Source organism: Leptosomus discolor, unplaced genomic scaffold (assembly GCF_034619465.1).
Source record: "Leptosomus discolor isolate bLepDis1 unplaced genomic scaffold, bLepDis1.hap2 HAP2_SCAFFOLD_35, whole genome shotgun sequence".
NCBI classification, from domain to species: domain Eukaryota; kingdom Metazoa; phylum Chordata; class Aves; order Leptosomiformes; family Leptosomidae; genus Leptosomus; species Leptosomus discolor.
In genome coordinates, this window is record NW_028237764.1 from 1,050,046 (window position 1) to 1,062,620 (window position 12,575).

The 12,575-nt window shown below is 52.6% G+C and overlaps 2 protein-coding genes across 2 annotated transcripts; one reads left to right on the top strand and one right to left on the bottom strand.

The window, feature by feature from the left end:
• The first annotated feature begins 217 nt into the window (after positions 1-217).
• On the top strand, positions 218-1,168 carry LOC147412927 (olfactory receptor 14A16-like). Its single transcript, XM_086480896.1, has one exon. The coding sequence runs from the start codon at positions 233-235 to the stop codon at positions 1,166-1,168; it is 936 nt and encodes a 311-aa protein (XP_086337022.1). The 5' UTR covers positions 218-232.
• A 6,611-nt stretch (positions 1,169-7,779) lies between these two features.
• On the bottom strand, positions 7,780-11,783 carry LOC147412928 (olfactory receptor 14A16-like). The gene is made up of 2 exons (XM_086480803.1): positions 11,761-11,783; positions 7,780-8,752 (listed from the first exon to the last, which is right to left on the bottom strand). Exons 1-2 carry the CDS (start codon positions 11,772-11,774, stop codon positions 7,780-7,782), a joined length of 987 nt encoding a protein of 328 aa, XP_086336929.1. The 5' UTR covers positions 11,775-11,783.
• Between the last annotated feature and the right edge of the window lie 792 nt (positions 11,784-12,575).

Sequence of the window (12,575 nt, forward strand, 5' to 3'; positions counted from 1 at the left end):
GTTATTTTCCTGGTTTAGGCTGAGATAGAGCTTTTTCTTCTTCCTAGGAGCAAGAACAGTGCTGTGTTTTGGATTCAGTATGTGATTTGATATGAGCAGAAGGTTGATAGTACACTGATGTTTTTAGCTGTTGCTGAGAAATCAAGTGGAACAGGGTTTGCTCAGAAAATGCCACCTTAATTTCTCACTGGCTTTTCCTCCATGGACAGGTCCGCATGCTCAGGAGCAGCAAATGTCCAACGCCAGCACCATCACCCAGTTCCTTCTCCTGCCATTCGCAGACACAAGGGAGCTGCAGCTCTTGACCTTTGGGCTCTTCCTGGGCATCTACCTGGCTGCCCTCCTGGGCAACGGACTCATCATCACCACTGTAGCCTGTGACCCCCACCTCCACACCCCCATGTACTTCTTCCTCCTCAACCTCTCCCTCCTTGACCTGGGCTCCCTCTCCACCACTCTCCCCAAAGCCATGGCCAATGCCCTCTGGAACACCAGGGCCATCTCCTACTCAGGATGTGTTGCACAGTTTTTTCTCTTTGTCTTCTTGATCACAGCAGAGTATTGTCTCCTCACCGTCATGGCCTACGACCGCTACGTTGCCATCTGCAAACCCCTGCACTACGGGACCCTCCTGGGCAGCAGAGCTTGTGTCCACATGGCAGCAGCTGCCTGGGGCACTGCTTTTCCCTATGCTGTGCTGCACACGGCCAATACATTTTCACTGCCCCTCTGCCAGGGCAATGCTGTGGACCAGTTCTTCTGTGAAATCCCCCAGATCCTCAAGCTCTCCTGCTCAGACACCTACCTCAGGGAGGCTGGGCTACTTGTGGTCAGTGTCTGTTTAGCCTTTGGGTGTTTTGTGTTCATTGTGGTGTCCTACGTGCAGATCTTCAGGGCTGTGCTGAGGATCCCCTCAGAGCAGGGACGCCACAAAGCCTTTTCCACCTGCCTCCCTCACCTGGCCGTGGTCTCTCTGTTTCTCAGCACCGCCATGTTTGCCTACCTGAAGCCCCCCTCCACCTCTTCCCCTGCTCTTGGCCTGGTGATAGCAGTGCTTTACTCGGTGGTGCCTCCAGCAGTGAACCCCCTCATCTACAGCATGAGGAACCAGGAGCTCAAGGAAGCACTGTGGAAACTGACCCAATGGTACTTATTCCATCAGCAATAACCTGCCTCCTTCACTGCAGAGTGCCCACGGTTTTGCCCAGAGTTTGGGCCAAGCTCTGGGTTTTTTCCCTTGGAGAATCATACTCAGAGGGAATTGCTTGGTTTCATGCCGCTTCTCCTGATCATCTTGACTTGTTGTGTCTGATCCTTGCAGAAGGAAAGACACTGTGTCACCTCTGACCCTTGTAATAGCATCTCTACAATAAAGGGGGATCTCCTCAGTTCAGTGCTTGAAGCCTGAGCTCTCCTTCTACAGCTGCCGCCAAGAGCAACCCAAGATTTGGATGGTAAAAGCGTATTTTCTCCTTCTCTTCTCCCTGTGCTCATGGGCAGAACCTCACAGTAACACAGGGATCTTTTAAACACAAAAACTTGAGTGAAATAATCTCTTCATGGTGTCCAGGAGCAGTGGAGATCGTAGATGAGCTCCCAGTCACCTTCTTGAAGGTACCACAGCTATGAAAGGGGCAATGGCAGATGTCCGTCCCTCTGGAAAGGAATCTGGAGAGACCAGGGGAGGATGGGGACTTGCCACATGCCGTGGGGGGGAGCAGAGAATGAGGACTCAGACAGTGAAACACCCTCTAAGTCCCACCAGAGTAAACCACTAAATGCAGGTATCCAGAAACAAGGACTCTTCAATGTTGTGGGAGCCTGTGGAGATGCAGCAGGTACAGGGACAGAAGACCAGAGAGACGCGTGAGCTGCTGAGGAGCGCCAGGGCTCAGGTTTTGGTGCTGCCCTCAGGAGCGGGGCTGGCAAGGAGGCAAAGTGGGGCAAAGGCAGTCGGGGTGGGAGATCACCTACAGGATGGATGCAGGAGAGCCAGAGAGAGACTGGCGCCTGCTTCCTCATGCCAATGGCACCATCTTCAGCCCTGGGGCTGCTGGGGATCTTCAGCCCCTTCAGAGAGGCTGCAGCTGTGGGGCAAGTGCCCAAAGCTCTGCAGCACCCTGCGGTGGGCACTGCTGTGGGGCCAGCCCAGACTGGGCTGCTCTGCTGGGCTGGGGAGAGGGCAGGGGTGGGGTGGAGAGCTGAGGAGGGGCTGGGCTGGGCTGCGAAGTGCTGAGGAGAGGAAAGCACCAATGTCAGCTGAGCTGGGTGACCATACAGAGGGAGGACACGCTCTAGTGGGCTTGTGGTGCAGAGCCAGGTCTCGTGGAGAAGGAAGCAAGGCATCAAAGGTGCAAGAGAGGGGAGCTGGCCTGTGCCATTTTCCTTGGACACCCCAGGAAAGCTTTGCCAATGCAGTGGGGACAAAGTAGCCCCATGCATCAGCCATTTCAATCTCTGGCCATAAATCCAGCCGTGGGGAGGGACCTGTGCTGCGTGGCCATCTCCTTCCTCCTGGTGGTCTCCGTGCCTGTATTAGGGCATGGCCAGCCCTGTGCAGTATCTCTTCTGGCCCACACCTTCCAGACCCCACAACACAACTCTCTGCCAACACATGCATGGGACACAACTGAGGCTGTGCAGGGCCGGGCACCGATGGTGGGATGCCAAATGGAGGAGCTTAGTGGGGGAGGAGGCAGGGAGGGCTGTCACAGGGACTGTACTGGTGTGGAGATTTCCCTGCACTCAGATGCACCTTGCTCTCAGAGCCAAGTCGTTCCCAGTCCCCTTGGGAAAGTCATGGTGACGGAGAGCTCCCTGGTAAGTGTAGGAAAGGGAACGTTGCACCCATCTCTAAAAAAGGCCACAAGTCCAAGCCAGGGACCCACACGCTTTGATGAGAAGAGTGTTCCTGAATGAATCCTCGTGGGGTGACATTTCTGCCTGCCTAAGGAAGAAGGGGGTGACTGAGAATGATCAGCACGTAATGTAATCAAGGGTCAATCATGCCTCACCAGGCTGACTGCCTTCAGGATAAATTACCTGTGTTTGTGAATAAGAGGAGAAAAGTGGATGCCATTTATCTCAACTTTGGCAAGACTTTAGACACGCTCTGCTGCAGTATCCAAGTTAGGACATCATAGTCTGCATGGGTAGACAAGTAGGTGGGTGAAACACCAGTTGGCTGACTGCACTGAGATTTAGTAGCGAAGGGATCACACCCTACCTGGAGGGCAGTGGAGGTGGGGCAGCATAGGGATCTCTCCTGGGCCCGGTGCGGTTTCTATGGTGCTCCTTTACAAGGTGACCTGGAGGATGCAACCTTCATCGTGTTTGTCAGGGACACCAGCTTGGGGTGCCTTAGGGAATCCATGTGGAGAAACCCTGGCAGGTGGGAGGACTGTCTTCTCAGAAAGCTGATGACATGCACAAAAACTGGCATGAGGTCTGGCACCTGGGATAGCCAGCACAGTGTTGTGGGGACCGTCTGGTCAGGGTACAGTCCTGTGCTAAAGACCCTGGTGGTCCTGGGGAATGGAAGGCCAAAGCTCTTCCAGTAGTGTGCCCTGCTGGTGAGGAGGTGTCCCGGGAATTACGAAGAGAAGCCTTGCCAAAATTTGAGGGAAGCGATTGTTTCCCCTGCTCACCACTCATTAGAGCAGACGCAGAATAAAGTGCCCGGGTTTTGCTCCTCAGGTCAGGAAAGGCTTTTGGACTGGATCTCACTGGGATGACATTAACTGTCCTCGTCACAGTCCACGAGTGTTGTGCGGAGGGGACGGTGGTGACAAGGCACAGATGTGATGGCTGCGGCTGAGCGGTGCTGGCACAGCATCAAGGCTGGGTCTCCAACCCCCGCCAAGGGCCAGTAAGCTGGGGGTGGGCAAGAGGCTGGGAGGGGGCACAGTTGGGGCAGTGGCCCAAAGTGACCAAGGGGATGTTTCCTACCGTCTGAGGTCATGCTCAGCAATAAAGGCAAAGAGAAAGGGGGTAAAGGAGGAGGAGGAATTCGTTCTTAAGGCATTTGTCTTCCAAAGCAACTGCTAACGTGCACTGAGGCCGTGCTTCCCAGGAAGTGACTGCACATCCCCTGTGGAGGGGAAGTAGAGGATAAATATTCTCTTTTTTTTTGTTGTTTTGCTTAAGTACATGGCCTTTACATTCATGGTTTTCTTTCTATTAAAATGCCTTTATCTCAGACCAGGTGGTTTTTCATTTTGTTTTCTCACTGTGTCCTCCTGAGGAGGGAGAGTGAGAGAGCAGCTTGGTGGGCACCCGGCAACCAGCCGAGGTCAACCCACCACAGGGCTTTTTGGATCCCATTGTGGGGCCCCAGAAAACAGCAGTTTTGATCGAGTGTGCCATAGCTGTAGCAGTTATGAATCGGCAGACTTCTGCGTGGGTGTGGTGGTTTGAGCCTGACCGGATGCCAGTGCCCAACAAAGCCACTCTATCACTCTTACCCCCTCGGCTGGACAAGGGAGAAAATATATAACAACAGGCAACGGTAAATCCCCTTTGCTGTGCCCTGAAATGCTGAGATAGTGCTGCAGCACAGACTCCAGCAGAAGCAGGTGCAGGCATCCGTCCAGCTTGGCTGGGCTCCCTGGCACGGGTTTCCTTCAGCTCTGAAAAGTTGTGCCCGTGAGAAAGTCACTCTGGCAGTTTTCCGTGAGCAAGGCTGGCCTGAACCGTGCTCCACCTGTGAGCTTGTGAAGCACTGAGACACTGGAGAGTTAAAAGGAATAGGCTGTATGCTTGAGGGCATTTCCAAACCAGCAGGAAATCGTGGAGAATCTGCAGGTAAATTGTTGCTTTGAGTTGAAACCATAATTTAAAAAAAACCAACGTGGGTATCTCACAGTTTGTCTGAAAATAAAACTATTTTATTTTTCTGCACAGTTATGTGAATGAGCAGGTACATTAGAAACCAATCGTGGTGACTTCTCCCTCACACAAACCCCAGTTTTATCTTGGACACTTTGCATGGCACCTCTATGAGACAGACAAAACTCACAGGAAAGAGGAAGGAATACCTCAGAAAAGGAATCAAACTATTAGGACCACATGTTGTTGTGAACTCAGATCCTTCTCTTGAGAAAAACCACCCTGTGTTTTTCACTTGGCCAACCTGAATGCTTTTATCATGTTTTCTGAGCTGCTGTTCTCATTGTTAATACACCAGAGTTTAAGAAGGCTTCTCAAAGGGAGGTGGCCATAGCTGGAGAGGCACCGTCAGCATCCTCAGTCCTCTGTCTCAAAGAGGATATTCCTTCCTCATGTCAAAGTGAGATTCTGAAACACCTTTCATCTGAGTCTCTCCTTCACAAGAAACAACCTGCTCTTGCCGTGCTACTCGCTTGTGGCTCCCATCCCTCAAGTGTGCCCGGCCAGAAGTCTCTATGCTCTGGGAAGGTGGGAACTGCAAAGGGAAGGCTCGGTTGCCCCAGGCAGCAAGAGCATAGCTCTGCTCCTGCGAGGGCTTGCAGGGGACTGGGAGCATTGCAGGGTTGGGATGAGAGCTAGATTTGTAAGCTGTCAGAAATCCAAGTGACAGAGCAGCAAGTTTAGGAATGCTGAATTATTCAGGGCTCACTCGGCAGTTCTACAAGCCTGACCTGTTCAAGAAAATGGGGTATCGTAGGGAGATCACCCAATTTTAATCACTCCCTTCTCTGCAGGACTGAAAACAGCATGAAGCAGTTTGACTGCTTGCATGAAAATGCCTTTTAACCCCCTGAAAACTTGTGATTTCTGCACAAACTGCTGCTTATTGGTCTTGTTAAAATGTCCCATGGGTGCATGAGTGTCGGTGGATTCACTTGCAGACAGAAGCCTGTTTTACTCCTGATGGGATTCATCCTTCGCCATGTAAAAATGAACAGTTCCCATCTAGGATAGTCTCCCAGACCTTTGTGTGTGGACACAGGGTCAGGGGATGCGCTCTTACATGTGAGGAGAGCTGGGATTAACCTCTCTCACTGAGCTCTAAGAAGCAAGTCATGCCTCGCCTTGTTTTGTTTTGATTACCTAGCCTTGCCTTGCTTTGTCTACTCCCTTTGCATCCCTTTCCTCCTTTCCACCCTGTTCCTTCTTCATGTTCTTTCATTAAATGCAGCTTTGGCAAGATCTGGACAGGGAAGTAAGCAAGACTGTTCTTTAAGGCCCTCAGATTTATCCATTTTCTTCCTTTTTTCTCACCTATCAATCACCAGGTAGTCCATTTATACAATCACCTCTAAAAAAGAAAGTCAAGTTTCTTTTCTCCATGTGACAAATCCCAGTCTTTCAGGCTCAAGGATTCTGTTCTTTCCTCTCTTTAGAACCCGTGCTGCAGCAAGCAACCCCTGTTAGATTTCCAAACGTTCCTGCAGCTCTTGGCCAAGCTTACCTAACCCTGCAATCCCATGGATGCTGGTGTTTGTAGTCTTTCCCTAGGCGTGAAGTGTGTGTGATGGTGGACAGGCCATCAGCATCCTCTGAGAGCTGGTGGTTTGGATTGCTGTTTCTAGGGAAAATGCCCCAAAGAAAAGGCTTGGACAATCACACTGTTAGATCTGGCTTCATACTCAGACAGCAGTTGCCTCAAAAGCACCTTCACAAGCCAGGGCGCTACTTCTGATCTTGGTTCAAGGAAGCCCATCCCAGGGCTGCATTCAGGTGTTTCCCAGGGGATGTTACTCTCAACGGGAAGTGACCTCAAGGCCCAGTCTGTCTCACAGGCCTTCATTGCACCCCTAAGAAGAGCTGATGGCCCTTGTGCTTGCTCGGGATCACCTCCCCACATGTACACGATGGGGATTTTTACGTCTGCTCTGTACAATACAAACATGGACTTCTGACCTAATCCCTTGGTGTCCCTCTGTGGAGGGACAAGCAACCCCTGCGAGCTGGGGTGAGAGGCAAGTGCTGGAAATGGTGGTTGTTACTGGCTGCTATGTGAGGATGGCCCTGGGGCAGCTCCCTCGGGATGTCCAGGGAGCACAGGCACAGACCAGAACCCGCTCTGCCTGTACTTTATGTCCCAGAGCAGGAAACAGGCCACTGAGAACATTCATCCAGCCGGCATGCTGAGGAGATCCCCACCCTGGGCACCTTGCAGCTCCACATGCCAAACTTGCTCCCCACAACAGCAGGAGACAACTGGCCTAGGGGATCCTCAGGAAGGTCCTTTTGACCCAGGGAAAGGGCAGCCTGACCTAAGCTGACACCCACACCAAAGGGTTTCTCTTTCCATGTCCCCCCCCTGCACACACACATGCTGCCCGGCTCTTCTCCTGGGACATCCCATCTCTCCACTGAGACTTTTCCCTACAGAGCTCATCTCTGCTGACCTGGATGGCCATTCCTGCAGCCCCTCCCCAGGCTCCCCACAGACCCTGAACTGGTGGTGCTGCTCTGCAGAGCAAGTGGGCTGTGGTGGCCAGGGCCATGCTGGTGAAGTTGGGAGGCAGACCCAGCTCAGGGTGGCTACTGCCCCCTTCACCTCAGCACACAGACGCTGCCCCAGCAGCTCCAGAGAAGGTCTGGGAGAAAGGAACTCAGACAAACAAGTCAGTGCAGGTTCCCTTATTTGGTTCAAACACACAGAGAGCACAGCTCCTTATTTACACAAAGTCTGTGGGGCACACAAGGCGGGCAGAGACTGACATGGAAACAGGATGAAGAATGACAACATTTTTTTGGACAGCATTTATACAACCAAGAAGAGCTAAAACCAAGAGAAACCAAAGCAAACCACTCACCAAAGACAGGCTGAGCCTTTAATGAGTTTCATTACTAGTGATATGCGGAAGAAGATGGGCAGTTCATTGCTACTTCTGAACAAAAACCAGTCATCAGTTTGCTCAGGGCATCCTTGAGATTCTGGTTCCTCATGCTGTAGATGAGGGGGTTCACTGCTGGAGGCACCACTGAGTACAGAACCGCCATCAGCAGGTTCAGGAATGGGGAGGAGGTGGAGGGGGGCTTCAGGTAGGCAAACATGCCAGTGCTGACAAACAGGGAGACCACGGCCAGGTGAGGGAGGCAGGTGGAAAAGGCTTTGTGGCGTCCCTGCTCTGAGGGGATCCTCAGCACGGCCCTGAAGATCTGCACGTAGGACACCACAATGAACACAAAACAAACAACGTCAAAAATGACACTGACCACAATTACCCTAACCTCCCTGAGGTAGGTGTCTGAGCAGGAGAGCTTGAGGATCTGGGGGATTTCACAGAAGAACTGGTCCACAGCATTGCCCTGGCAGAGGGGCAGTGAAAATGTATTGGCCGTGTGCAGCACAGAACTGAGAAATCCACTGCCCCAGGCAGCTGCTGCCATGTGGACACAAGCTCTGCTGCCCAGGAGGGTCCCGTAGTGCAGGGGTTTGCAGATGGCAACGTAGCGGTCGTAGGACATGACGGTGAGAAGAAAATACTCTGCTGCAATAAAAAAGAGATTGAGAAAGACCTGGGCAGCACATCCTGAGTAGGAGATGGCCCTGGTGTTCCGGAGGGAATTGGCCATGGCTTTGGGGAGAGTGGTGGAGAGGGAGCCCAGATCAAGGAGGGAGAGGTTGAGGAGGAAGAAGTACATGGGGGTGTGCAGGCGGTGGTTGCAGGCTACAGCGGTGATGATGAGTCCATTGCCCAGGAGGGCAGCCAGGTAGATGCCCAGTAAGAGCGCGAAGGTTAAAAGCTGCAGCTCCCGTGTGTCTGCAAATGGCAGGAGGAGGAACTGGGTGATGGCGCTGGCGTTGGACATTATTTCACTGCAGGAATAGGAGACTATTGAAAGAGGAGAAGACATTGACAAGTGAGGACAGATTTTTCTGAGACAGTCTTATGCAATTTCTTTCTGAAAGCCCCCATAATGGCTTCTTTTTTAAGGGTAAATTCAGTCATTTCCTTTTTGTGAAGTCAGCTTTGATGAGCAGGGGCTCTGCCCATGGGCTCCAGAGAAGTCAGACCTGTGCTATTGCAGTGGTGTCAAACAGCCCGTGCATTTGGTAGGTGTTCCTGGCAATGGGTGCCTTCAGTCGAGTGACACGCATTTGCCTGAGTGACTGTGTGACAATTGTCCCTATTTATTCCAGAGCGATGGAGTCAGCACCCAGACCTGCTGTGTCTGAGAGGGAAGAGCCCAGGGAGGGACCCAGCCCTTCCAACTCTGCTCTCCTGAACAGCAATGTCTGGGGTGGAATCACTCACAGCCAACACACAACCTTTCTGATAGCCATTTTCCTTCTCCAGGCTCTCTCCAGACATGATACCAGCAGCATGCCTGTGGGGCAGAATGGGGTTGTCAGTAGGTTCCCATCCTCCCCTGCTGAAGTGCCCCCAACACGGGGGAAGGGCACTTCAACCCCTTTACCTCTGGGAGATGCTCAGGTGCCTGCAAAATTCTGCCCAGCTTCTCCTGAAGGGAGAGTCAGCTTGTTTGTAATTTCCACACGCTGCGTTGCCCACAGCCTCCCAGGGCCAGTATCTCAAAGTGCATCTGAGATACCCCCACAACCCAGAGCTTCCATAAGCAAGAAAAAACAGCAGCACAAAGAAGAAAAACACGAAGCAATACCCTGATCCTTCTGCAAATGGGGAAATGGAAAGAAAGACAGCTGGCACATGGGAAAACTTCCTCCTTACACAGCAGAGCACAGCACCTCCACTTTGGTGATATCCCAGGCCGGTTGCTCTCAGTCCCTTTTCTCGGCAGAAGGAAGAGGTTTATGTGTCAGGAGAGATGCACTTTTGCTCTACTGCAGCTCTTGCAGCAGAAGAGACAGCATCTGCCCTGGACCCCCCTCAGCTTGAGGGCAGAGGGTCTCCTGGGGGGCAGAGCTGACTAGGGAGGCTTGCTCAGAAGCACCTCTCTGTATTGGATCAGGAGCTTTTTGAATTCCCACTGCCATGACATTTCTAGTTTTCTCTGCCCAGGTCTCTGCTGCCTGGAGCTGTCCCTGTCAGGAACTCTTTCTCTGTCCCCACATCTCCTCCCTGGCAACACCCACAGACCCCATCCCATGCTCTGTGTACGCAGCTCAGCCTTGCATACACCTCCTGGCAGCCAAGAACTGACCAGGGGCACCTCCGTGGCACCAGGCTCTGATGGGAACATGAGTTCATTGCTGATGAGGATGGAGAGTTGATGCTGGGAAGGCCTGTAATCCAAAGGTGGTTTGTTTTTGATACTCCCAGATTTAGAAAGCTCCAAGTGAAACACATCTGGAGTTTCAGTGCCTTCTCCCAAACGAAGAGAATAATTTCCATGTCCAAACCCTCCCTCCACCCCTGAGGTGATTAAGAGTAGCAGACTGAAAGCACAGGTTCCATCCCATTCAGGTAAGCCCTGCCTTGATGTGCTTCTTGAGAAGCTGACTCTGCCATTGTTCTGGGGGTGATGTGGAGCAGTGAGAAGTCCTGAGCAGCACAGCACCCTTTGAACAGCAGAAGATCCTTGCCCTGCCCTGCTAGGAATCTCCCTTCCACCCACAGCTTCTCCCCACAGCTCCATGAGGAGCTCAGTGGGAAAGCTGAGTGCTGATCCTGGCTGATGACAGAGTCCCTGCTCCAGGTCACAGCCCCCTGGGTGAGGACAACCTGTTTGGGAGGACAGCTCTGGGCAGCGCAGGCTGCATGCCCAGGTCCATAGCCCACAGCCATGCCCAGGAGAAGGCAACCGTCATGCCCTGTCCCTCTCACACTGCAGGAGGGAAGCCCTGCTCTGCAGCCCGGCTTCCTCTTCTCCATCACAGACAGATCCCAGAGGTTGGACACATTCAGCAGATCCTGTAAGGAACCACCGACACATCAGCCTGCACCCAGAGACTTACTGTGTCAGAGGCTGGGAAGAGTTCTCCTCCAGTGAGCTCTCAGCCATCCTCCCCCTCTCCCCTGCCTTCAACCTCTCTCTGCTCCTCTCCTTTCTCCTTGGTGCCTGTCTCCCTGCAGCTCTGCCTGCTTGCTAGGAGCTCTCTCTGTCCCAGGAGCCCAGCCCAGATCAGCAGCAGAGCAACAGCCCAACAACTTTTTAATGATCTCTCTGGTGGTTTTGATGTTGAGTCCTTGAAACTCAGACACTGAGGGGAAGTTGAGGAAACTTCTCAAGGAGTCAAAGTCAGATGCAAACTCCAAAGTTTCTTGGAGCACTAATGGGTTCCATTGAGGGACATTATTGACAAAGACTCCCTGGGGGCTGGTTGAAGGAGAAACCTGGAGGCAGTGAGGACAGGTAGGTAAAGGCAAGGTGAAGGTGGCTCCGATGCTGCGTAACCCTTGGTGTTCTTTATCAAGCCAAAAGAATGCCCTGACTCCCCAGCCCCTGAAAGGCAGACCCTGTCCCTCAGCCATTCCTCAGGGTTCTTCCTGGGGCAGGGTGATGTGGGGATGTGCAGTGCCAAGGGCAGGGCCAAGGTCCTCTGCTTCTGGGTTTGTGCTGGGTGGGCTGAGGAGGCACTGAGGTGCTGGTGCCGTAAGGTGAAGGGGTCTTCTGGTAGGCCTTGGGGGTTGAGACAACAGCCATAGCCAAGGGAAGAAAGATATTGGCTCTCTTGGGGGCTTTTTGTCTTGCCAGAGCCCTTGAGCATCTCCACCACAGGATGTCCTACAGTGTCCCACACCTGCGCTTGCCATTGCACCGTGCAGATCAGACCGTCCCCAGGAGAGGCCTGAGCAACATGTCAGGGACCTGTCCTCCCTTCCCAGAAGACAGAGGTCAGGACCTGTAGCCTTCATGGAACACCCCCAGGTTTCCTCAGCGTCAGGTCCACCTTCACCTTGCCTTTGCCTTTGCATGGGACGAAGGGAGCTCCTGGCAAGAGGGCAGTGCTGCCAAGAGCTCTGCAGTGTCGCTCTCCTCCCACAATCCCAGAACCAAGGAGGCTGGAAGGCAGCCAGTCGCCACCTTTTCTGGGCTTCCCCTTCATGCTTGGTTTTAGACAGCAGCTCCTTTCTCAGCCATGCCAGCCTCCTGCCACCTTTATGTGAGTTCCAGCATGTCAAGGTGGAACATTCTGGATCATGAAGAGGAGATCCTTGAGCATCAAACAGCTCTCTGCACCCATCTTCTCTGCTGGCTGCAGCCCATGGGATTTTTACAAGCAGGTCCTTCAGCAGGCCAAAATCTGTTCTGTTGAAACCCTGATCTTTGCCTTCTTCCATTTTCTCCACATCCTCCAATCTACCTTCTCACCTCAGACTTTTCCATTGCTAACCAGCCTTTCCTTGTTTGTAAACCTTGTGATTTAACCCCTACAAGATATTAGGCACCACCCTGCAGCTTGCTCACCTCCCTCCCCCAAACTCAGTGGGACAGGGGATGTGGAAAGATAGAGTAAAAGCAAGAAAATTTAAGATGGTGATTTGGGGTCATTGGCCCGCTTGTGTCTGCCCCCAACCTCTTGCACCCTCAAGCCTCTATTCACTGGTGGGGCATAGTCAAATCAGAGAAGGCCTTGACACTTTTCAAACATCATTCAGAAACAGCTACAACATTCATGTGTTCTCAGCATTGTTTTGGTCACAAAACTGAGACATAGCACCACAGGAGCTTTCACAAAGCGAGTAACTCCAGCCCAGCCTGACACAGTTTAATCT

What these genes read in the sequence shown, in the direction of transcription:
- LOC147412927 (XM_086480896.1), top strand. Translation starts at nt 233, where the DNA reads ATGTCCAACGCCAGCACCATCACCCAGTTCCTTCTCCTGCCATTCGCA.